We start from the raw sequence: 25030 nt of genomic DNA on the forward strand, positions 1-25030 counted from the left end.
ATTTGCGAGGGCAGGTACGCCCCTCCTCAGTGTAAAGGGTACAGGTACAGCACGCAGGGATGGGTTTGGTATTTGCGAGGGCAGGTACGGCCCTCCTCAGTGTAAAGGGTACAGGTACAGCACGCAGGGATGGGTTTGGTATTTGCGAGGGCAGGTACGCCCCTCCTCAGTGTAAAGGGTACAGGTACAGCACGCAGGGATGGGTTTGGTATTTGGGAGGGCAGGTACGCCCCTCCTCAGTGTAAAGGGTACAGGTACAGCACGCAGGGATGGGTTTGGTATTTGCGAGGGCAGGTACGCCCCTCCTCAGTGTAAAGGGTACAGGTACAGCACGCAGGGATGGGTTTGGTATTTGCGAGGGCAGGTACGCCCCTCCTCAGTGTAAAGGGTACAGGTACAGCACGCAGGGATGGGTTTGGTATTTGCGAGGGCAGGTACGCCCCTCCTCAGTGTAAAGGGTACAGGTACAGCACGCAGGGATGGGTTTGGTATTTGCGAGGGCAGGTACGCCCCTCCTCAGTGTAAAGGGTACAGGTACAGCACGCAGGGATGGGTTTGGTATTTGCGAGGGCAGGTACGCCCCTCCTCAGTGTAAAGGGTACAGGTACAGCACGCAGGGATGGGTTTGGTATTTGCGAGGGCAGGTACGCCCCTCCTCAGTGTAAAGGGTACAGGTACAGCACGCAGGGATGGGTTTGATATTTGCGAGGGCAGGTACGCCCCTCCTCAGTGTAAAGGGTACAGGTACAGCACGCAGGGATGGGTTTGGTATTTGCGAGGGCAGGTACGACCCTCCTCAGTGTAAAGGGTAAACAGGCAGGAATAGACTCCACTTTGTAAGTCTTGTATCTCACCGTATCACAGTAAATGAATGCATCAGTTTGCCATCCTTCTGCCTGTATTGCTTGAAGCCGCTCTGAAATGAAGAGCATTTGGGTAGTTCAGTGTTTCCACTCCATGCAGTGCAGAGGAGTTAATCTAGCATCACATTGTGGGCAGTTACTAACCACACAGAGGAACAATATTGCAGAACAAGATGCAAATTGTTTCATCTGTGCACAACAGAGCTATGAATCATAACACAACACTTTCAAATCATATTTCTATTTCAATCCTTGTTATGACAAGCTGCTGTCATACAATATCTTGCCAATCCAGTGACAAACTAGAAAGGCTGATCCGATCTGTGTCAAGTACTACAGCAGTAGAGAAACTCTGAACTACCCACGGTGAACTCACATGGAGAAGAACAACAAAATAAATAAAAGAAGTCAACAAATTCACCTCGTAGACAATGAAGTGTTCAGTTTTATTTAGAAATTCACAGTTTCTAACAGCACTACATCTCTGTAGTTCCATTTCACTCCTGTTCCACAATACTGTGCAGCAAAACCTCACAGACAACAGAAACAAACTGGCCTGGAGAGAAAGCCCCCCCCCCCCCCCCCATCCCATCAGACTGAGGCTCAAGACAAAGCCTGGCAAAGCAGTAAGTCACTTTACATACAAGGTATAGCAGAAAACAGAAAGGCATTACAAGTTATAAAAGTGCACTGAACAAGAACTTAAACTTTTAACAAGCGCATAATCTTTTATATTCTCTACACGAAACAAACCCATCAACTCCCACAGCCGCTTCAGCACATTCAATTTATAAAACATTCAGGACTGCACAGCACACACCCTCTCTCTGCGTCACACACACACACACCCTCTCTCTGCCTCACACACACTTACTCCAGCTTACTGTGTTCGCAATGTATTTTCCGAGTCTAACCCCGCAGGGTGTAGATGTACCGTACTGAAATAAAAAGCTCACTTGTCTCTGCTTGGTTCATTAGCTGGAATACCAGTCGATACTCCTTGTATTGTAAGCCCACTCTGAATGGCCTCTTGAGTCCCCATTTTAGAAAGAGGGAATGAAGATAAAATAAATAAACACAAATAAAAGTCTGGTAACACTGCTGCGCGTGGAGCCCTGTCTGTAGTGCTGCGTGATTCAGCTGTCCACACTCCATTCACAGCTCCTCTCCAGGTTTAACTCTCCCCTGCTCAGGGAGTGACCCATGATTAGAAACTAGGGCAGCCTTTGGGGGAAACTTACAACTGAATCTTCTTGTACTTCGGGGCTGTTCTTTACAAACATCGCTGATGAGGAGCCCCAGGCTGAACCGCGATGGCTCTGCTGTCTCTCAGGCACTCCCAGGGAGACACCCATCACTGAGCAGTGATTTATGGTTTCAAACTGCTTCCCACAGCATCGACTCCAGGACAGCACACTGCAAGGGTTGGTTTGGGGAACAAGCCTCCCTTTAGAAACCTTGCCACTCACTAATGTAGGGGTGTATATTATCTGTTTAAAAGTACTTTGACACATAAATAAATAAATAGATTAGCAGCAGAGGGGTACTCTGTGGCTCCCAGCAGCAGGCTCTACCACACAGCTTCAACATGATGACTGGGACTGTAGGTGTCCTGAAAGAGCAGCTGGAAAAAGTAGTCCACAGGACGTGCACACGTCACAAATAAAACACGTTCCCCACCAAATCACAAAATACATTTCATGTCATGAATTTCCAACAGTCATTTCTGACTGCAGTTTGGTCTTCAGTAATTATTGCAACAGGTTTAAGTAACCCCTCAGACTTCGGAACTAGCACTGGCTTGGGGAGGAAACTAGGTACAAAGGGAAGAAGTACCAGCTGACAATATTACTGAAACACTGACATGGATTCCAGTTAAAAAAAGAACCCACAAACCTGGCTGTAATCCAGATGAATTGCAATGAATTCAGTCAATCCTTCGGTGTGCGGGCTGCTTTAGATACCTGGGGATTTCCACATGTAGCGACAGCCACCTGGTCCCACAGCTGACTGTGCTGTGTAGTGTTATACCATTCAAACCAAACAAATTCAAAACACTGAACAAAAACAGTAAACTGAACAAGAACTACGAAAAGCAAATTGCTTGGACTGCTGCAGCACAACACTGTGTCACAGCTAGCCACATCTGATATCCTAGCAGCACTGCAAACAGGAGGGCTCCGGAACACACCCTGGAGCACACAAACTGCCTTCCCTCCTTCAGTAAAACCAGGGAGATGATGGAACGCTACCCGCGGAGCTCGACAGTGAAAGCCGCTAGTCTGGTATAAAAACTCTTGTAGCATAAACTGCTAACTCCTAAATGCACACGTTTTGCTCTCTGTACAAGAAAGGTTTTTTGTTTCTAAATAGACAAAAGGCACATAAACAAGGAAGGGTGTGAGAAAAAGGGAATGAACTCTGAGAGAAGGGGGGTGTTCCCACTAACAAACGGGGTTCCACTCCCTGCTCCCCACTCCCATTAAACACTGGTTGCACCTCCCAAGAGTCTGAATTCAACGTAAACACAGGCAGGAACAGCGTCTCTGTGTTTCCACCCCCAGCCCCTTCTGCATGAACAGATCAGTGGGGAGTAAAGCATGAGTGTTTGTTTAGACGGGTCTCAGACATGCCCCGACACGGCTGTGACCCCGAACGTCCCCACACTCATCTCCTTGTTCCCCTTCATGAAGTCCTGCAAGCTGGGCACGGACCCTGTTTTAGTCTGTATCAGCCCTGCCATGTACTTCCCCGGGTCCATCTTGGAGCGCCTGCGCTTGAAGGCTCTCTTTTCGGTCTTGGTCTTGGGCGGCGGCTGGCCGTTGCAGAGGCGAGTGCAGGAGGAGATGCCGCAGAAGTAGGACTCGTCAGAGTGCGAGGAGCCCTCGGAGCTGCCCTCGGAGGGGGGGCCCTTGTAGGAGGATGTACACACCTCCCCTGACGGCAGGAAGGCGCTGTGGCTCTGCAGGGGGCCGTTGCTCTTCACTCCTCCGTTAGCTACTGGCGGCACGGGCACAGAGGGCTTCAGAGTATCCACCTTCATTTTGCAACGTTTTTTCTACATAAAACAAAACATGCAAAAAAAAAAAAGTGTTAAGCTGACTGGAAGGTTACAAAAAAAAAACAATTATAGAAACAAAATATTTAAAAGCAGCTTTAACCACTTCATTGCTATGCTGACACAAAATGGTTATTTATGAACTAAAATGTGACAAATATATCACACAAAATAAATTCTACTTAGCATTGTGCAGTTAAATGTGGTTTGCTATTCCGCAGGTTATAGTGCCACCTTGTGGCGCTAATCCATCAATAAAAATCCCCCAACAAGGATTATACAGTGCCCCCCCCACCCTCCTTTAGCAGTGAAGTGGTTAATCTCAGTGCTTGCCGAGTAGAATGTTACAGCGCTATCTTCGGACTGAATAATTAGCACATTGCTGATATGGAATCTGTCCAGTGTGTTAACAAACACCAGTAGTTAAAGTGACACTGTACCTTTTTATTTTCTGGCGAAAACCTTAGAGGTTCTACAATGTACAAGTCATCAGGACCTACTAAAAAGGGAGAGAGGGATGGAGGTTAAATGGATGGTATGGGTAACACAAGAACAGATTGAAGCATGAACTATGCTATGCACTTGCAAGTAGTAATCAGTGATGGACAGCAGGAGCCTCTGCATCCATGGATTCATTTAAACTGATCATTTTCACTTGTCATTTAAAAGAAGAATTGTTTTCTTAAGACGGAGGTCCTAAATGTGTGCCTGTCCACAGAACAACAACAAAAATGCCTCAGAAAATAAAGTTATTTCCAAAGAAATGGATTCGGATTATCTGCACTTTATAGAGCAGAAATACAGACAAACAGATTGGCCAATTGTTGCATTGAAGAAAGGGGCTTGTTACCAGGACATTCCCGGTTCAAATCCCGGCTCAGCCACTGACTCGCTGTGTGTGACCCTGAGCAAGTCACTTGATGCATAGTTCACCCCCTAGTCCCTGTAAGTCGCTTTGGATAAATAATAATAATACTGTTGTTAAAGTGTGTTTATTCATCTCCAAGTGAAAGGAGTCAGAGACGGTTATTTCAAAGAGTGAAATCAGTACAGCATTAGAAGCTAGGACTGTTTGCGGTTCCACAGATGGCCCAGCAGGGAGCATTGCACACAACCTGAAATCTTTTTCTTTTCAGTCCAACAGAAAACTTGCCAAGGACCTGGTCTGTAGCACTACTGTATGAACTTATTTGTGGATAAAACTTGGGAAAGTTTTCAATTACTGTATAACCTTATGTTTTAAAACAGACACTAGTAAAGTTTAGTTTATTGTGCATTCAAGCTATTCACGCATGCTGGTCCAACATGAAGATTAACATTACTAATAAATGAGTCGGTCGTTCAGGACCTACTCCGATTTTGGTAGAATATTAGTAAATTATATGCATGTATTTTCAAACTGGCCCCTGTAGCTAATCAGTTTATAGAATGTGCCAAGAAGAAGGGGGCTCCCGAGTGGCGCATCCAGTAAAAGCACTCGCGTAGAGTGCCGGATGCGCCCTATAGTCTGGACTTCACGAGTTCGAGTCCAGGCTATTCCTTTGCCGACCGAGGACGGGAGCTCCCAGGGGGCGGCGCTCAATTGGCTGAGTGTCGCCCGGGGGGAGGGAGGGTCAGGTCGCACCAGCGACCCCTGCAGTCTGGCCGGGCGCCTGCGGGCTTGCCTGTAAGCTGCCTGAGAGCTGCGTTATCCTACGACGCTGTAGCTCCTGGGTGGCTGCATGGTGAGTCCGCAGTGTGAAAAAAAGCGGTCGGCTGATGGCACACGCATCGGAGGACAGTGTGTGTTCGTCTTCGCCCTCCCGAGTCAGCGCAGGGGTGGTAGCGGTGAGCTGAGCATAATAAAATAAGTGGCCATTCCAAATTGGGAGAAAATAATAAAAATAAATTGGCAACGACTAAAAATTTATATTAAAAAAAACAAACAAAAAAAAAAAAAGTGCCAAGAAGGTAGCACAGAGCAGAAAGGTGTACAGCAGATAAACTGTCAAGTCATGGAAGCAATTACAATTTGCTTCAACGCTCTCCGTTGTTCACTCAGTTTAGCAATAACTACTGCAATACCACTGCTCCCCCTCCCTTAGCGGCTGTAAACATGTTACTACTTGCAAATGGAATTAATGTTCCAGCAATGGGCATCTTAAGCTTTGCATGGTCAATACTTTAAAAAAGAAAACACACACAGCAGTGGGGGCTGGCTGCTATGGAGAATGTCTGGCAAACAGAGGCAACAATGGGAGAAAAGGAAATGTTTCATGTTTCATGCCATTTTTAATGAAGGAGTTTATCAGCATTGTTACAGTGGCTACAGGTTCAGGTTTTTTCAGGTTTGCACTGAAGCTGCTTCAGCCCTGGCGGAGTCTTAGGAACACCTGGAAGATACTCACAGCTACTCTAGCACTGCCGGGCCAGACACAGACAATGGCAGAGTGGTAAAGCATGTGAAAAAGCAGAGCTAAACCCTGCCTAGATTGTGGTTATTCTAGTTTAAAACTCTGCTTTGAGCAGGCTGCACTCTGTCTCCTCCTGAGTGATCTCTGGGCCAGCCGAGGGCACACTCCACTCTCCTGATCTACCGCACTGCTCCACGGCTCCCAGCTCTGGGGGAGACAAGCCCCTTCCTCGAGATCTAACAAGGGCTGGAAAGAGTGAGAGCACACTGCATTAGAGTCCCTGTATCTCGCTGCCTACCTACCTACCTACTCCAAGCTCCCACTCTTCTGCAAGAAGTGACACTTAGGGGCCCTTCATACTTCTCCAACACCTGCAATGTTATTTGGCTGTTGCACTCCATTGGCCGGAATTTTTTTTTTTTTTTCTTGCGGCGTCTCTAATCAAATGCATCATTTTGTTTTCATGGGTTCCTGTAACCCATTATCCAGCAAATCTACAACTGCTGTCTTTTCATGGAACTGCAATGAACACAGCAAACACACAAACAGTTAACAGACACCTGGCTCTGGTACATACCAGAGGGTGGCTGGGTGAATCAGCGTTGTTCAACACCCAGGTCCTCCATCAACCGCAGTGAAAACAAAGACCTTTAAATGTTGCCCACAAAGCGGATTACAAGCGAGAATCCAACTACGTGGCTACATCGCATTTACCTTCTGAAGCAGGTAACTGGAATGACTTGGAACGAACAAGGGGGCAAGATATCCTCCTCTTGAGGCTCATGTCATCGTATGAAGAAAAGCACCTGGCAAAAAACACAGCAAGTTTAGTCTTTCCAGGCTCCTATTAAGCTACTTCCATGGCTTGGTTCAAAATGACGAGCAGCCCTGCAGACTGGTGAGCTGCAGTACCTCTTGGGGCTGGGGTAGTGGTTGCTCTTGGGGACTGGTGAAGAGAAGACCTCCTGTGCCGGGGAGCTGCTCCCACAGCGCTGGACACACAGCAGCAGGCCCAGGCACACACACAGCACCAGTGCGATGACAAGGTAGCTTTGACGATCCGAGACCTGCACACAGGGACAGGGTTGAGAAAACACTGCACAGCATCACAAACACCAGGAGGAAGGACCAGGTGTGGGCCCCAATGGGGTGGCATAAAACAACTTACCAGCACAACAGTAAAAGCTTTTTAATCAAATGGGTGGAGAGTGTATTTTGAACACAAGACTATCTGCGTCACAAAGCCACATACAGCACTAGAATACACACAGTACCTGGCTGGCAAGACAATGCTGGTGCCCTTCAACTCCCTTACTAAATACAGTTAAATAGTTTTACACAGACAGAATTAAGATTAAACCCCAAATGAACAAAACTGACAAGTGCCTGCGCTATAAATGAACACAGTGAATGAGCAGAGAGCTGTGTTGGGCAGTACCTCTCTCTGGAGCTGCCCCACCGTGACAGACAGGTTCAGGACGAGCTGAGTCATGTTTTTCAGCTGGCTCTGCAGCGACTGGATAGATTCTGTTTGCCGCTGGTCCTAAGGGACATGCAAAGGAAGGTGGTTTTACTGTGTACAGCTGGATATTCTGGTTTAACAGCAGGCAAAAAAAATAAAATAATCTGGCGTCATGCTGACTAAATGCATAAAAGACATCTCATTTTGTTTAATTTACTTCAGAAGTAATTTCACATGTAAGCAGCCTGTTGCATGTGTTAACTGCATCCAGCTAACCAAGAGAAGGACCTAGAGTTACATCTCCTTTACTTGGGGGACCTGGAAAAACACAGCCAAGCATTCACAGAAATGTTAAGAGGCTAAAACAGTAACCTGCTCCTCTGCTATCCTGGAGGTGTTCTGGAGTTTGATTACGGTCTTGTTGAAAGCCCTCTGCATTTCTTCCATTTGCTTCCGATACCTTCCAATGAAAAGAAAAGGCACGGTGAGTAAACACACGTTTCAACAGGAATAAAATTCAATGGGTTCATGGATAATTTATTCAAAATGATCAGTGCTGCCACAACAGACAGCAAGACAGTGGAGACAGAGTGTGGTACAGAGCGCCAGACAGACACTCACCTCTGGCTGAGCTCCTCCAGGTAGCGGCTGCTCAGGGACATGTTCATCTCCAGAGCCTTGATGCGGTTGTTGAGCCTCATGAAGACAGACTCCTTCTGGTTGGAGCCGTGCACCTGGTTGCCGTTGGTGTACCCCAGATCAGTGGAGTTCTGCAGCTCAGCATAGAAGTCAGTGGCGGTCCTTTGGAGCTGGCCATTGGAGGAGGGGACTGTGAGGAGGATGTCCTCAGGGGACTGCTCATCTCCTTTCACTTCCAGCATAACTGGGGGTTCAGCAGGCTCCACCGAGACAGACGGCTCTTCTGGGGTCCCTTTGCCAACCACAGCCTCTGTATTCACAGCAGAGGTCCCGAGCTCCACTGGGGGCACTGTTTCTGTGGGGTTAGTGAGGGTCTGGGGGGTGTCCGTGTGCTCTCCGAGGGTGGGACTGGGCTTCTCCTCGCTGGGGGGTTCAGCTTCAGAGCTCGGGGCTGGCTCCTCTGCAGTGCTGCTGGCTGCAATTTTCTTCCAGGTCTCAGCCTGTGTTTCAGGGGTGTTTTCGAGGTGCAGTGGGGTCTGTTCAAGCAGGTCTCCAGTGCAGGAGTCTGGTATCTCCTCTGCAGGGGTTACCTTCACGTGGGGGATATCAGAGATGATACCCTGAGGCAGAGAGGAGGACTGGCTGGGTTCCAGATCAACGGGCTCTGCAGTCTGCTCCACTGTGGTCTCCGAGTGCCGAACGTCCTGTTGCTGGGAGACTGTAGGGGTAGTTTTAATGTCCCGCTCGACGAGGATGAATTGGAATTCGCTAGGCGGTGGCAGCTCCTCTTTAGCAGGCTCCTGTGTCTCGCTGTGCTCAGGGATGGCCAGCAGGGTCTCTTGCTGCTGCTCAGGAATGGGTAGTGGGGTCTCTTGTTGCTTCATGGAGGAGCCCGGCTCCAGCTCCTGCTGGCCTGCGGCTCCACATCGCTGCCGCTGAAGAGCCACGGCGACGGTGCACCGCTGGAGCACGTACTCCGAGAAGCTGGCCACACAGGAGAAGGTGGTGGTCTCCCCACAGTATGTGAGGCTGTCCAGCTGGTAGAAGCCCTGCCTGTCTGCAGCCCCCTCCTCCTCCTCTTCCTCCTCTTCCTCTCCCTCCAGGAGAGTGACTGTGGACTGGCTGGGTTCCTCCTCCTCCTCCTGCACCAGCTGCACGATCCGGCTCTCCTCCTGGGGGGCCGGTGTGGGCACTGCCTCCTCCTCAGTGTCTTCACCGGAAACCGGGGGGCTCACCTCTACAGTCTCCAGCCTGGGAAACAAACACAGGAGGGGCAGGTATCACATTACCACAGCTTGTAGCAATTTCCAAGACAAGGCTAACAGCACGTGCGTCGCAAGAAAAAAATATAATCATCCTCCTAGAAATAAGAACCACAATATACACATTCCTCGACTCCAAACAAAAGGACTGCAAGCCTAGATTATGAACAATGGAAGCTCTGGAGGAAATCATTTTATAACTTTGTAAGATACACTTATTTAACACTGCAGTATGAATAAATACATTCTTGCCTGCAGGGCTTTGAGTGCAGAATAACCTGTTGGAATACACTGCATGCACTGTTTTCCAATGTATTAATGTACACAGCTATGCAAATGACTGGAGGGTTTTAATGCATTCAAATTAGAAAGAAATGCACAGTACATAACAGGGGAGAATATGCAAATCTGAACTGTATTGGGGGGGGGGGGGATCTGGGTATTGCGTAGACCATTCAAATGTCTTCTGTTGTTTTAGAGACGCCACACACACACACACACACACACACACACACGACTTACACTGGAGGAGAGGTGGGAATAGGCTGGGATGCCTCAGATTTTCCCGTCATATTCATGGCTTCACCAGAGAGGTTTCCTTGAATAAAAATGTTATATGTTGTCACATTCATCTAGTTTTGTTCATGCACAGTGCAAAGAAATTCAGTGGATATTGCAAATACATTTACAGTATACAGAGAATAGGTTCTTGGTGCATTACACAAGATGATAACTGGACCCATTTATCACCATACAAAACATCATTATGATCCGGAACAGATCTAGACAAATTTCAACCCTACTGAGATTGGCGACCGGTTTCAATATTTCTTATTGGAGGCCTGCATTGACCGAGTGCATCACACAGGTAAAGCAACACACCACCATTTCCGTGGTTATGAAATGGGAATCAGTCTCCATGTAGTTAATCTTTCACCTCTTGGGCAATCGTTTTCAACGAAAGCACTTCTACAAGGAGTTGGAGCATTCAATTGCTTATAGCAAGTTTTTAAGCTGCTGTTCTGGTGCCAAACCGCACAGCGCTTGAAATCTGAAGGCTTGGCGTTTGCAAAGCCTTTGCCTTAATAAAGGGGGGTTTCAGGGGTTCCAGGAGTTCATAACTGAAACGTTTGTGTCAGCTTCACTGAGGAGTAGAAGCAAAATGCACTTTGATAAAACATGCAAGACTTCAATGTCATGGCCATGATCCATCTACCCAATTAGGAGAGACCCCCCCCCCCCCCCCGAGTCTGGGGAAAAGTGTGTGGAGAACATGAAACTGGGAACAGATTTTGTACTTTGAAACACACACTGTGTGTGTACAAAACAAAGAGGTATTAAAATAGTGAATAACTCGATATGCTCTTTGTTTATACTGATAGTCTGTGATGCATACAAAGTCTCATTAATTCTTTTTTTTTTTTTTTTTAAATGCAATACCTTCTCTCTGAGCTGCCTCCAATTCCGATTTTGCCCCCAGCATATTGGCAGCTATGTTTACCATATTCAAGATAGCATCTGCAATGCAAACATAGAGAGAGATGAATAGTTTCCTTCATAAGCAGCACATGCTACAAAAACAAGCAGGCCAGTCTACTCGACTCTCTACAGGAAATCTATCAACCAAAAGCGCTGGCAGGCTGAGCCACTATTCAGTACAGAAGGGTTTTTTATAGTTGGATGCATGTTTTTGAAAAGCAGTACTACTCCTCTGTTTATAAGTGAAGGAGAAAATGAAGTGAACAGTTTGTACTGAACCCCTGTCCTGAGGGAGCAATGTGGCTACATGCTTCTCTGTGAGACGACAATTCCACTAGAACAAGCCTGGTACACATTGTGTAGAATCAACCAGGCCAAATGTGTTGGGACAGAGCAGTGGTTACTGCGAGGAGGAGAGAAACAAGCACAAAAACGCAATCCAGCCCAGAGTTTAGCAAAACGCCACACTGTCTCCCAGTCACACCACTTCACATTCTTCAGGTTTCATCTCAAATCCACCCAGTCTTCGTCATGTTTTACACCTTTCCAGAGATCCTCCACACTGAATTTACTCACTTGTGGCAGAGCCGAGCAGGTCCTTGGAAGATTTGTCTTCCTGTGGCACATAGCCTGGAGGGTAATCTATAAAATACAATACAAATTTAATACTTGGAAATCATGCTTACATAAAACATTGCTGGCATGCAGTTCAGGTGGCCAAGGTTGAAGCTGCCAGCTGTGCTCCTGGCATGAGAGGTATGTAGTCACTGACCAGAATGCAATACAAATGACTTGATATTGTCTGAGTGGCAACACCTCAGCTTCCACAAACCTGCCTGAAATGTTTCTTTAAGAGATCCACACCCTGGAACTGGAGGGAATGCCCACCTCCCCGAGCCTTACCATAATCTTCATCCAGATATTCCATCCGCTCGGACGGGTACTGCAACTCTGCGATCTCTTCATACTCCTCCACCATGCTGGTCCCAAACACCCTGCCAGCAGACAAGCAGCAGTTATTCTGAAGTCACATTGCACTCCATACTAAATATTCATGACTTGGTGTTCGTTGAATTCAAGGACGTTAGAATTGGATCATTCAAGCGGGACAGTTTTCTTTTTTCTTGTGTAATAAAGATGGGTGAAGATAGTGCAGTATAGAATAGTATGGCATGTTTCTTTTGAAACCTTTAAACCAGTAAGCTTTGGAAATACGTCTTTCAGTCGTGGGAGAAGATGATATCCAGCTGCAAAACTGGCTAGAAGTGCCTTCACTGTCCCACGATACAGTATCCCATTTCATTTCCTTCGGGACAGATTTGTAAATGAGATACTAAATCTCTACAAGCCTATCCCAGTAAACACAAAAATAAATGCATTAATTAATTAATTGATCAATTAATCAAATTAAATGAAGGTGTCATATCCAGGAACAAAACAAAGATTCTACTAATAGAGGAACTGGGCCTTAGGGAACATCAAAAACTGCAAACCCAGAACTGCACACTCTTGCTAACAGTGTATGAAATGTCGTGGAGCAGCAGGGAATGGGGCGATGAAATGAGAGGGAGTGTAGATCAGCAATCACTGCTTTCTGCCTGTTAAAGCTTTGCTTATGTAACTGCAGAACTTCTAAATGCTCAAGAATTAAGAACCATATTAACGCCCTAGAGATCTATTCAATGTATCTAAATGGTGGCAGATTTGAATGCCATCATTTCAATCATTAGAATAGAATGCTCCATGGCATTGACAGATTACTACTGACTGAAGAAATTTGCATGCACTCGTTTGAATTGCATAACTATGGTACAAAAGAGCACTGTTATAATTAAATAAACAGCCAGTTTTCAGATTGGCCACAGCTTCTATCAATTTAATAGTTTTGGTGATTAAACTTGTTTTGTGAGGTTTTTATCTGTGCTGCACTTATCAATATTCATATATCTTGGGTTGTAGCTGAATGGGGTTTATCCAGTATTACTCCTTACCCCATTCTTCAGTTATCCCGATGACCATTACACTGACTTACCGAATGAGGCTAAGTGGACAGAAGTGTTCAGATCCAAAATGGGAGAGCAGTTCCACCTAAAGACGACAAGCCCATTCAAATAACAGTGCGATCCTGGCAGATGTATTTCTATATTTCTTCAAACTGCACCACGCTTCTGGTTAAGTACAGCATAATGCACATTTTGCAAAGCTTTGAATTATTTTAAATTGCCCTTATCTAGCCATACATTACTGAGCACTCAGGGTGCAGTCAAAGCTTCTAATAGAGAGGAATGCTAACCTTTATGTACTTGATGAACATCTGACGCAAGAGAAGAGAGAAGAAAACAAGAGTCAGTTAAAAAAAGACTTGATTCATGCCACAAGCAAGTCAAGCAACATTTCTACTAGTACTGCAATCTACAAGCAACATTCTACAAGACGGCGAACGGAACTGAAGAGTATTCAGGTAGCATGTACACTTGCTGTACAGACAGCAGCCTATAGCTATGCACTATGGAGAATTCAGCTGGGACAGTACGGTTAATGTCTTGGTTATATTAATGTGGGCACAATAAAGACAGATTGATCTGATTGTTCAATGCAGCATTAAGAATGGAGACAACATCATCCAAGAAACCCAAGCCGAGTGGGAATTGCAAGAGTTTCATAAACAGTGAGGAAATAAAGACATCAGCATTGTTTTCTGTCTTTGTAACCCACTGCTTTGAAAAAGTGGTTATCCCACATCAGATAGTTGTTTTAAAACTGGGAGGTGGCTTGGGATCGCAATGGCTACTGAACAAACAGTTACCTAAACTACAGGTGGAAAGAAATGAGGGAAACAGCTATTAAAGTGACTACACAATGAGATGCTAACTCAGAGACACTGGAAATATGCAGTTGTGTCAAAAGCAATGCATAGAATCTTCCATCCTGACTACAGGCAGAAGTACTGCTAGCGTATTCAGTAGTTATTATGACTGTGCATTTGGTGTAGGATTACCTCTTGGCATTAACTACCACGTAGTATAAATGCACCCTACAGCTGACACAGTGCAGGCTGTCCAGTGAGAATAACTCAAGGGTAAAGGATTCACAATGGGGTTCAGTTCCTGCCAGGCCAATCAAGACAGAACTGAACTTGTACACTATTAAGGGGCAGTATAATAATTGCTGTGCAAGTTGTTTGGAGACTTGGAGATGGGAGAAATAAAGCCACGGGTGAAAAAGAAATTAGACAGAAAATAAAAAATGAAGTGAAGGTTTGAACAAAAATCCTCAACCACGCCCAAACGGTTTCTGAAATGCATTCATGGCACAGTCTACCCAAACAACAAAGCAATTAGAAAGGAAAGCAGAGTCAATAGGCGGCTTAGAGATTACCTTGACATATTTAGCATAGAGCTGCTCATCCAGTGGAAAAGTCTGCACTGTTCTCTCATCTCGGCCGTGGAAAGTACCCAGTTTAACCCATTTATTGGTTGGGTACCTTAAAGGAAAACGATGAAAATAAAATGTAGCGCAGAATAAACCAACTACATGGGGGATGGGAGGTCTACACAATGAAAATGTGACATTCAGTGGCAGCGACTAGATCACGTCTTTCTTTATATTAAGCAACACATTCTGGATATATATTTACACAGAAGACATCGTGCTTTAACCTGCACTTGCGCAGGAATGTAAACAGCATCTCCCAGATCACTGCAGCATGGCTGTCTGGCTCAGGGTAATACTAACCGGTCACTGATGGAGACGAGGAAGTCCTTTGGAGTGGATGAGAACAGCTCGAAGTTTGCGATGTCCAGCTGCTTCACTTGAATCGGTTCACAGAGTTCAATTACAAACCTGAAAGTTGAGGAAATGCACACACACTGAACTGAAAATGACAACTTCATAAAAACAGAACTGCTCATGCAAATTGAGAGTGCAGAGTCAGCCTGGGTCTGCACAGTCCCACCACCCATCTGTATTCAGTCTCAGCCTGGGTCTGCACAGTCCCACCACCCATCTGTATTCAGAATCAGCCTGGGTCTGCACAGTCCCACCACCCATCTGTATTCAGAGTCAGCCTGGGTCTGCACAGTCCCACCACCCATCTGTATTCAGAATCAGCCTGGGTCTGCACAGTCCCACCACCCATCTGTATTCAGAATCAGCCTGGGTCTGCACAGTCCCACCCATCTGAATCCTCACACAAGCTCTTGGGCTTCACTTGTTTACAAAGTACACCAAGGGGACTTAATTTGAACACACATGGAGAACACACATCCCAGAAAGTACTGCCTGTGAAGGACCTCCTGGTCTTAAAATCTACACAATAGACTCACTCTCATTCAGAAAGCATTAGCTACCTTAGGGAGACGATAAAAACCGTTCCCGAGAAGTGAAACAAATATAAAAAAGATAGAACACAGGGAGACCTCAAAAATAAAAAGGAGAAACACAAGTGGTTTTCCAATGTAAAAGCTTAAAACTAGTATTGCAAATCATTTATCAAAGGCAAGGCAGGTAACAATCTTGTGAGTACCAACCACTATTTGATTGATCGATTGATTGTTTGATTCTCCAACTTACCATATCTTAGTGCTGCAGGGGTTTAACATATACAGGTCCATGTTTTCCATCAATATAGCTGAAGTGCTCTAAGAAGAAATATGGGAGGAAACAAATGAAGTGCATTTGGAGAGGGAATAGCAAGCCACACACACACGCACACACAGCACTGGAGAAACAGCCCCTGCTTCGCTGGGCAATGTGGAGAGCCCTACCTTTGCTTCTGTGTTGGCTGCTAGGATTTTGGCCCCACACTCCACAGAGGCGTAGTTATTGAAGTTCTTCTGTACTTTCTTTACAATGTGTGGGCTCCCACTGGAGGAGGGGTGCATGGACTGACCTGTGGACAGGATTTAGCATTTTTTCATTTACAGTTTTATGATTTTCAGTTCCAAGTTATAGATCGTTACATGAATTTGTTTTTAGGAAACTAGAAATACATGGAAAGAACAGAACAAATTTGATTTACACATCATGCATATGGATGTGATTTTGTCATGGTAAAAACATGTTAAATAAATAATCACGACAGTCAAAGTTAAAAATAGACATTTCACAGAATGGTCACGGCTACAAAGATATATAAATATATATATGTATTCATGCAATGCACTGTAATATTTTAGTATCTGTGCAAAGTAAACACACTTAAAGTATTTAACATGTATTTCCTTTTAAAAAACAACCAGAACAGGAACATGCTTACCTTTAAATTTTAACATGCATACCTTGTCCGATGTAACAATTATATTTATTTATTTTTTAAATAAATGTTCTGGTTGTAAATTGAGAATTGCACAATACCCTTTTCGTTAACGTCTATTTAAACACATTTGTGGCTTTGGTATTACAGGATGTACATTAAAAGACTAGAAGGCAAGAGCTGCAAATCAGAGTCATGCTTCTGCACAACTGTAAACCGCCCTCCCGTTAGGCTTTGCATTAGCAAGTGTATGCAGAGGTATATATATATTCTGCACAAAAGGCTTCGGTTTGTTGGAAGTTTGTTTCTCATTAAAGCTGCTCCCTCCACTTTCATGAAATTCTTTGGGATATTGCTCTGCCAGTTGCTTGGAACTTTTTGTATAGTTCTGTGTAAGTATTCACTTTTGTTTGACGTTTGCGTTTGAGTTCCGTGACCGCCATGACAAAAATCACATCCCCAATCACGCACAACTAATCGAAATAGAATGTGGTCCACATTCGCCGTTTCTCAGCTACAAAACCTAATTAAGTTGGGCCCTTCGATTATTTCTGATAATCGCCACATAAATAATAAAAAACCTCCTTAAGAATGCTTAATGTGGAAAAATACTATAATGTATGACTTGTGAAAGAGCCGTCATCTTCCTGTTCTAACAGCAGAGCAGTGTTATGTAACGCAGTGCTGCATTGTGCATGCTCCAGTTCCTCTCGACACACAATTCTGAGAGACCAAACAGCCTGAGCTACTGACCTTGTATACAGTTTTTACAAGTAGATAAGAAAAACAACAATTGCACAGGACTTTAGCTGCAATAACCTGCAAAACCATTTGTCATTCTCCCTTATGAAATGATAACTGCCTCAACTGAACTCCCTCAATAAACAGTTACTTTCACAACACAACCGTTAACAGTTTCAAAGCTGACACTGAACAGCACACTGCTGTTACACAAGTGTGATGGTCCTTCTAAAGTCTTTGTGACAGCAACCCCACTATCTTGAGGGACCCAAGTGCCAGGGCTTACTCTTTTCCTTTTCCACCTCAAGAACTTTCTTCTTCCACTCGTCAAACGTAGGAATATCCTCTGGGTCTTTGCTGGGCTGGACAGCAGTGGGGTCTATCTCGCCAACTTTATGAGGGTCCACGTTCTGGATAGTCAGGGAGAACGATACAAAGAAATATATAAAATGAATAAATAAACGGAGTGTGGTCACACACTGACAGTGCAGTGATACACCGATACAGCAGCATGGCTCAAGAGGCTCAAAATCAACACCTGCTTTATCCGATGTGTTCTAAAAAGATTACCTTTAAAAAGAGGTGAAAAGTCCAAAGCCCTGCTTATGTGATAGCACACCGACTGAACACTGTAAAATACAATGCACATGAGCAGAGTCCTTGGATTGCCCTGGATGGCTGAAGGACGTCCAGCGTGTACCACACCGACTCCAAGCAAGTCCTTCAGGTATTAGGTTGTGTGTCTTAATAAAGTGGCCAGGAAGTATTATGTATTCAATGAATGCTGCCGCTCTGTCCTGACAGGAGTACCTCACAGAAATGAGCTTCCTAGTTGAACAGTCCTGAATAAATCATTTCTCCGAGACCCGTGGGACAGCAGTGGCATGCTAAATTGGACATTTGTGAGAAGATTTCTGGAAGCAGCACCTTCCAGAAATCTGAGCTACTACAGCACCAAGATGAAAGACAAAGACAGAAACTCTGGTAATGCGTTCAGTAGCACATGGACAGAAACGCAATACATACAGAAGAGAGAAAACAAAACGTTCAGTGCAGTTCAAAAACCTACATTTTCAACACCCTATTTACAGTGTTCAAGTATTTCTAAATGTAAAGAAACATGCACTGATGGTTAATGACAGCACAAGAATGTTTTTGTGAGAGTGCGGTGTCGAAGTTCTGCACAGAACAAACCCTTTTCAGAGTTTAAACTGGCTTACCTTGATTTCGTGAGAAGTGTTAGAGCTGTGGTCCCTGCTCGTCTCCTTGCCCACTCTCGTGAGTTTGGGGTCCAGGTCTGTCTTGGTCCCCCTTTCCCTGGCGGGAGTGCTGGAGATGTTCTCCACAAGCTCTTCCGAGAGGCTGCTTACAACACAACAGAAAGTGGAGGGAAAGCATAATCCTCTAAGTGGGCTGATATTAAAGAAAGCACACATGATGCACGAAATGATCCTGCTGTCAAGCTAACATTTTCTCTTCAGCGACGACGACAGGGAGAGAGAAGCAAGGTGTGCGGAGCTTTATTCAGCGGAGCGGAGAAAATGATACCTTCTATTGGAATGTGGCTCAGCGTGGTCGAGAGGCCGGCTTCAGTACTCACCTGGTGGGTAGCCTGCCAAAGGAGGGGGGCTCGCTATGAGGGGCCGCCACAGGGGTCCCTCCAGCCTCACAGTCAGCAGCTGACTGCTCAGCTTCATTAGAGCTGCCTACAGGGGTATCGGCACTGGAATTCTCTATTGCACTGAGGGAAAGAAATAACACGCCGTTTACCGGGATGCCCTTTTCGGCAGGGAAGAAAAGGAAGAAAAAGCGCCTTTCTGCAGCAACAAATGTCACTATTGAAGAACATGACGTTCAGGAGCCAGTCTACTGATTTAGCTTCACAGCTGCAGAAAAAAAAGAGTTCATTTACTGCCTGATGATTACATGATTAGTTAGCGTCCAAACAGACTACTTCAGAATCTTCTTTCTTGCTGGGTTTCTGTTTCATAACACGCAAGCTGCTATTTTTTACACTGCAGTGCCTTGCACTGATGATAAAAAAAAACAAATCAGGCTTCATCAGGAAAGCCATCAGACTCTTGTTTTGATCACTCTTCATCATTCAGTGGATTGAATACGCAGCTGTATTCCAGCATACGATGGATGTAGAGGACTTAAAAGAATAGGAGTAGCAGTTCACAGAGGAAAGCAGTCTCAAGCTGTTGACCTGGGTGACCCCAATACTAGTAAACAGAGTCCAAGAAAAGCTCAGCTTGGAGGCTCTCCATTTCTTGACATGCAGCTCAATGAACAGTCAACATCTTGGAAGGTTACATGCATCTTAAAAATGAAGCAGCATGTATGTTTACACCAGTTACTGTAGGGCTGAAGGAGTAATCAGAATCATTAGGTGACATCTTACCTCCCAGTCCCTCAACTCTAACCACTATGCCACACTGCCTCCCAGTCACTCGACTCTAAACACTAGGTTGCAGTGCCTCTCAGTTAGGGCACAATGCCTCCTTGGCTTGGCTAGGATTGGCTAGGCTTGCCCTCCCCCTCCCCTACCCCTTTTTTTTAATGCCATTTAAGAAAGCAGTGTGTGAATCCTCACCTTGGCTGAGTAACAGGAGGGATCTCCGAGGTAGGTGTTCTGGAAATGTAATCAGTTGTAGCAGAAGCACTGGAAGTAGCTTCATACAGACTGGCTGTAGGGTCCGGGTCTGGGTCTGGGTCCAGGTCTGGCTCTGCCTCAGTCACAGATTCAGATAAAGAAGCAGGCTCTGCCTCAGTCACAGATTCAGATAAAGAAGCAGGCTCTGCCTCAGTCATAGATTCAGTTAAAGAAGCAGGCTCTGGCTCTGGTTGTGGCTCATCTGCTTTCACATTCTGCAGGCAAAGTTAAAAAATAAGTTTGTAAGACATGTCAAACTAAGGATTCCCCCGTTTCATACAGACACTCAACCTAGTAGAAGACCTGTGAGAAGAGGCGGGATTACTGCAGATACAGGCTCCCCCTCGCTGTGCGAGTGAATGGCTACTCAAGGGCTTCACCAGCCAGGCTTTGCACCAAGCAACACTCACCTTGAGCCAGCCGACTCACCTGCGAGTCTGCAGGATCCCAATTAAGAGCAAACTGTCATTAGACTTGTAATTAGCTGTAACTTCATAGATTTTAAAAACAGAAATCTGGCTAGTTCTATACTCTGTTTGAAAAAATGAATAGAAATATGCTTCACCTGCTCCTGCCCTTCATCTTTTGTGCAGTCTTCTGCTAAAGTGTGTATTTGCAAAGATTGTTCTGCTCTCAATCCAACGTCATAGGATGACTGGATCTCTGTGGACCCATCATCTGTACCCTGTTGGGATTTAACATTGTTAGACAAACCTGCTGATCTCAGAGAGTCGGGAGAGTGAGCAAGCCAGCCCGACAAGTCTTGGCAGCACTAAAGCACTAACTCTACTCTGAACAGGCAGTCGAAACCTTATTACATTTTACTCCACTTATCCAGGCTCTCCTTCAGTAAAAGCATCACATGCAGTACTGTTAATCCCTTTCATGTTGTAGCTCAGGATATGTAAAATCGGTAAGCATCTTGGCAGGCACTGTAGTGCTAACATACCTAAACTCTGCCCCCTTCCCTTTGCATACTGTATAATCACTACAGAGATCTTGTGATCTGTTAGCAGCAGGAGATGGTGGACAGTGGGAGTGTTACCTTTGAGTCAATGTTCTCCTCATGCTTTGCCTGGGGTCCGCTATCCTGTGCAAACTGTGCTGAGGCTGTAGAGCCCTCTTCCGAACAACACACATGTCGACTGGTGTACCTGGGGAGCAGAAACAAGCTACCTGTCAGAAAGCACTCACGGAAATCTGTGAAGACCCTGCCCTCTGGCATTCCAAAGCTGGAGTCTACGGCATCATACAGAAAACAGAGCCCAATGAAAAAAATAAAATAAAAACACAGGTCTGTTTAGTCAGCTACCCAGTGACTGCCCAGCAAACGTGAAGCACCAGATGATAATCCTGAAATATAAAATGTCAAAAAATGTAAAAAGTAAAACATATTTAATGGTAACTGTCAGGATTGGTCACCGAGACTGTGAATGACACTTTATTCAGCAACGCATGACCTAACAGGGCAAGTAATGGAGGCTGTGTGGTCCAGTGGTTAAAGAAAAGGGCTTGTAACCAGGAGGTCCCCGGTTCAAATCCCACCTCAGCCACTGACTCACTGTGTGACCCTGAGCAAGTCACTTAACCTCCTTGTGCTCCGTCTTGAGGATGAGACGTTGTTGTAAGTGACTCTGCAGCTGATGCATAATTCACACACCCTAGTCTCTGTAAGTCGCCTTGGATAAAGGCGTCTTCTAAATAAATAAATAATAATAAAGTAATACACTGTGGAATGTGATTTTTTTGTGATTTTGAAAATAAATAAATAAAATTATATATATATATATATATATATATATATATTATAAAGATCTAAACCCTTATTATTACCAAATTCTACACCGTTACCAAATAGCACAGGTATATTATTAAAACAGTATAAAGAAATCTAAACATGAAATTACTGTAAGGATGAACAAAGCTCTTATCTTAGCAGAGGGTTTAAAGTCTAAGTGAGCTGGAAGTCATTTGTGCAGAAAGGCTGCTGAAGCAACAATGTCATGGAATACTTGAATGGAGGTTTAATAGGCAGCTCCAGTGTCACAGCTGGCTGCCTCTCAATCCGGTCACACAGTTTAAATAGCGCCGGCGCCCAGAAGGTTCCAATGACAACAGAACAATGCCATCTGCCAACCGAGCCCTGCCATCTTTCATTCTGGACAGGGCCAGGACATAGCCTGCTGTCTGCTGATGGCGTACTCCAACTAAAAGTCATTCACACAGGTAGTGTACTAGTCTGTGGTGCAAAAGAAATACAGCCAGGTACAGCAGCAAGCACATCGTGCAGGTTTTGGGATGATGTTGATGTGAAGTTATAATGACACTGGTTTCACCCAAGTGCTTCATCAGGGTCAGGTTTCTGGTTAATTATCCTTTTTTATAAACACCTTAAAGCCTTCATGATGGCGGGGCTGCCTAAACCAGGCAGTAGTGATTCACCTCAATGACTGACATTGGGAAATGCCCTTGTAAACCTGACACACGCTTGTCCAAAGATCATACTCTGTCTGTGGTATCAGGTCCATTCTCCACGTGTTTATCAGCTCATCTTTTACTCATACAGCCAACAGCAACAAGTGACACTGCAGTAAGTTTACACAACACAGGGAAGCGCTCTGGCAGCTGGGCTTGCTTCAACTGTCACTCTGCCCAGCACATAAACAGAGAAAGCTATTCCTCCGCACCAATGTTAGGCTATCATGTTCATTAGTGGCGAGGCAATAAATTACAACAGGACTGTAAAGCTTTAATAGGCACAGTAAAGAGCAGGCGTCTCCAACCCTGGTCCTGGAGAGCTCTAATCCTGCAGGTTTTCTAGGTGTCTTCTCATCAGGAACATGTTAATCTGAACTAATTAAGAAAATAATCGGTTCAATCAAGTAACAGAGAACTTGGTGGAAATGAAAACCAGAAGCCCTACAGCTCTCCAGGACCAGGGCTGGAGACCCCTGGTATAGTATACAATACAATCTGCTGTCAAAGCTCATACCAGTGTAGGAATCAGCACCACAGCTTTTGAACAATGTATTTTTTGCGTTCTTCAGCTTCATTCTGGAAAGCCTTGCACTCGTGACCCCGCCCCCAGTGGCTCACCTAGTAAAGCATGGCTCGAACCCCACAGGTCAGGAGCAGAGACTTGAGGCACTTCTTAAGATATCGACCCAGTTACAGCATGTGCAACTATGGTATGGCTTCCTTTCCAGTGCAAGGATAGCTCTTCAGGCAGACGAGTCTGTACTGAAGCACTGTTTGAATCCAAGTGCTCTCATTCAAACAGCAGTGTGTGAAAGGCTTTATCATGTCCCCTTAAGTGCAATGCCAGATTGTTCTGTCATGTTGAAACAAGAGGAATATCAAAATGAAACACAAATACTACAAAGAGCACGTTGGGAAAGCAGGTAAACCGGTCATGTGAGCATGGCTTTTAAAAGCAGGCTGTTAGCAGCGCCACAATAACTAAATGAAATGCAACCAAACTCAGTTCTACTGGTTTTGTTTTCGGTGACGACCAGTTGCAGTAAAGATGCATCAGTGTAGACTGTGATGCCGTTCACTCCGATGAAGCCATTCACTCCGATGAAGCCGTTCACTACGATGAAGGCACTTGCCAAGATGTTCGTCTACTTCTCTCTCTGAACAAGTCACGGAGATTGTCATGCACTGAAGAGCCTGACATACTAATCAAATTGCAGTACGCTCAATAAGAAAATATCCACAAGGAACAAAACCTACAAATAGGGGGATCTTATTTCTGAAAGCAACCCAAGTGAAACAAAATAGCTAAATATGAGGTAACACATTTCTTGAAGTCCTCAATGTATCAGCATAGCTTTTGGGCTACACATAGTTTCACGCCAAGTTAGTTTCTTCAAAAAGACTGTGTGCACTTGAGAAGAGTATAGTGTCTAAAATATCTAGCCATACGAGCTGAGTATCAAGTATTGTATACTTCTGCATAGAAGCCAAAAAGCACCTTGACCATCTATTCTCAGTACTCTGTGAAATGGCTGCACTACAAAGAGATATTGCATTTTAAAAAGTCACACTCAAACATTTTATTTGTAATGATGCCTGCTCAGCACGTGGCTGGTGCTGTGCTGTCCAGACAGATCAGGAGTAGGGCAGACACATTCTGTCACTTGTTTGGGTATTAGATACAGCTCTTATCGGTCACTGCTCTGCATGGAAACACAAATCCAGCTCATCCGTTCTAATCCTCCCAATGTTCCTACTGACACAGAGAAAGGGCGGTCCTGCTGAAAAATCGAAAAGTACACAAATGTTTTAATGTGGGGCTTTGTGATGACAAACAACCCCTGGCTACAGATTCACAAATACTGCTGTCTTATTCATTACTGTGCAATCCCACAGTCTTCCCACTCTCAGCAGAAGGGAATGGAACTCGAGGTCTGGATCAGTACAGTTACAAATCAGAATATGAAAGGTTTGGCAGAGTCTCAAAACAGAGTGCTGTACACTAGGTGTGTGCTAGGGGTGTTCAGCTGTGCCTGGTTGGGGCTCTGAGTCCTTGGTGAATGGAAAGATACCTTCAAATAGCCCTTGTTTAATTCAGCTCACAGAGCAGGAGGACACTGGGTAGCTGTGGGGGCAGCTGCAGCTGTTCATGTTTTGCCTCACCACAGTAAACAAATGAATCAAGAAGGTTATCAGGAAGTAAAACGTGGCACTGCACTGTAACCCTCTTGAACATTGCGCAGGGGAAGACTTGAGCATGCTGCTATCAAGAACAAGCCCTGAGTACAGAAAGCAGACACATTTAAAACCTCGACAGGCGTTCACTGTAAAGAAGATTAGAACGTCATGCGTCACAGGCTTCAAATAAGAAAAACACCAACAGTCTTTAGCTAGTCCATCACAATTGGATTAACCATTCTCTAGATTGATTTCAAAATAAATAAATATATGGAGATACAGTCAGAGATTACACTGTCATTGGTGTGTTTGTGGCTTGACGTGAAAGGTCTGAGAGGTATTTTAATTGTTCTGGAGGAATACAGTACGTAGCCATTTCTCACCCATAATACCTGTAACTGACAATCACTTTTAGATTACAGAATACATGTCAAGGCCCGGCACACTGACACAAACGTGTGTAACATTGTCGATTTTGAATACAGCATGGTCAATTTAGTGTGCATACTGTAGAATGGGAAACTGGCTTTGCCAGCCATCTCTACAACCTCTCAACATGCAGTGTCC

The 25030-nt window shown here is 45.0% G+C and overlaps 1 protein-coding gene across 6 annotated transcripts in view; it reads right to left on the reverse strand.

The window, feature by feature from the left end:
- Nucleotides 1–1285: 1285 nt before the first annotated feature.
- The window catches only part of LOC131740123 (SUN domain-containing ossification factor-like), a 28403-nt gene continuing 4658 nt past the window's right edge, over nt 1286–25030 (reverse strand). The window contains exons 2-24 of one of the 6 annotated variants that reach the window (XM_059035214.1): nt 20853–20961; nt 20373–20492; nt 19748–20022; nt 18752–18892; nt 18372–18513; nt 17438–17561; nt 15923–16047; nt 15729–15796; nt 14892–14999; nt 14535–14640; nt 13450–13470; nt 13189–13244; nt 12060–12151; nt 11733–11798; nt 11118–11195; nt 10200–10275; nt 8398–9666; nt 8149–8236; nt 7753–7857; nt 7227–7381; nt 7029–7120; nt 4362–4420; nt 1286–3921 (exon numbers count right to left, since the gene is read on the reverse strand). In XM_059035214.1, coding sequence (XP_058891197.1) covers nt 3487–3921; nt 4362–4420; nt 7029–7120; nt 7227–7381; nt 7753–7857; nt 8149–8236; nt 8398–9666; nt 10200–10275; nt 11118–11195; nt 11733–11798; nt 12060–12151; nt 13189–13244; nt 13450–13470; nt 14535–14640; nt 14892–14999; nt 15729–15796; nt 15923–16047; nt 17438–17561; nt 18372–18513; nt 18752–18892; nt 19748–20022; nt 20373–20492; nt 20853–20961 — 3910 coding nt within the window. In that variant the 3' untranslated portion in view covers nt 1286–3486. Of the gene's footprint in view, nt 3922–4361; nt 4421–7028; nt 7121–7226; nt 7382–7752; nt 7858–8148; nt 8237–8397; nt 9667–10199; nt 10276–11117; nt 11196–11732; nt 11799–12059; nt 12152–13188; nt 13245–13449; nt 13471–14534; nt 14641–14891; nt 15000–15728; nt 15797–15922; nt 16048–17437; nt 17562–18371; nt 18517–18751; nt 18893–19747; nt 20023–20372; nt 20493–20852; nt 20962–25030 lie in introns of all 6 variants that reach the window. The other 5 variants (XM_059035213.1, XM_059035212.1, XM_059035216.1 and 2 more) reach the window with 5 other exon arrangements.

Source organism: Acipenser ruthenus, chromosome 12 (assembly GCF_902713425.1).
Source record: "Acipenser ruthenus chromosome 12, fAciRut3.2 maternal haplotype, whole genome shotgun sequence".
Lineage (NCBI taxonomy): Eukaryota > Metazoa > Chordata > Actinopteri > Acipenseriformes > Acipenseridae > Acipenser > Acipenser ruthenus.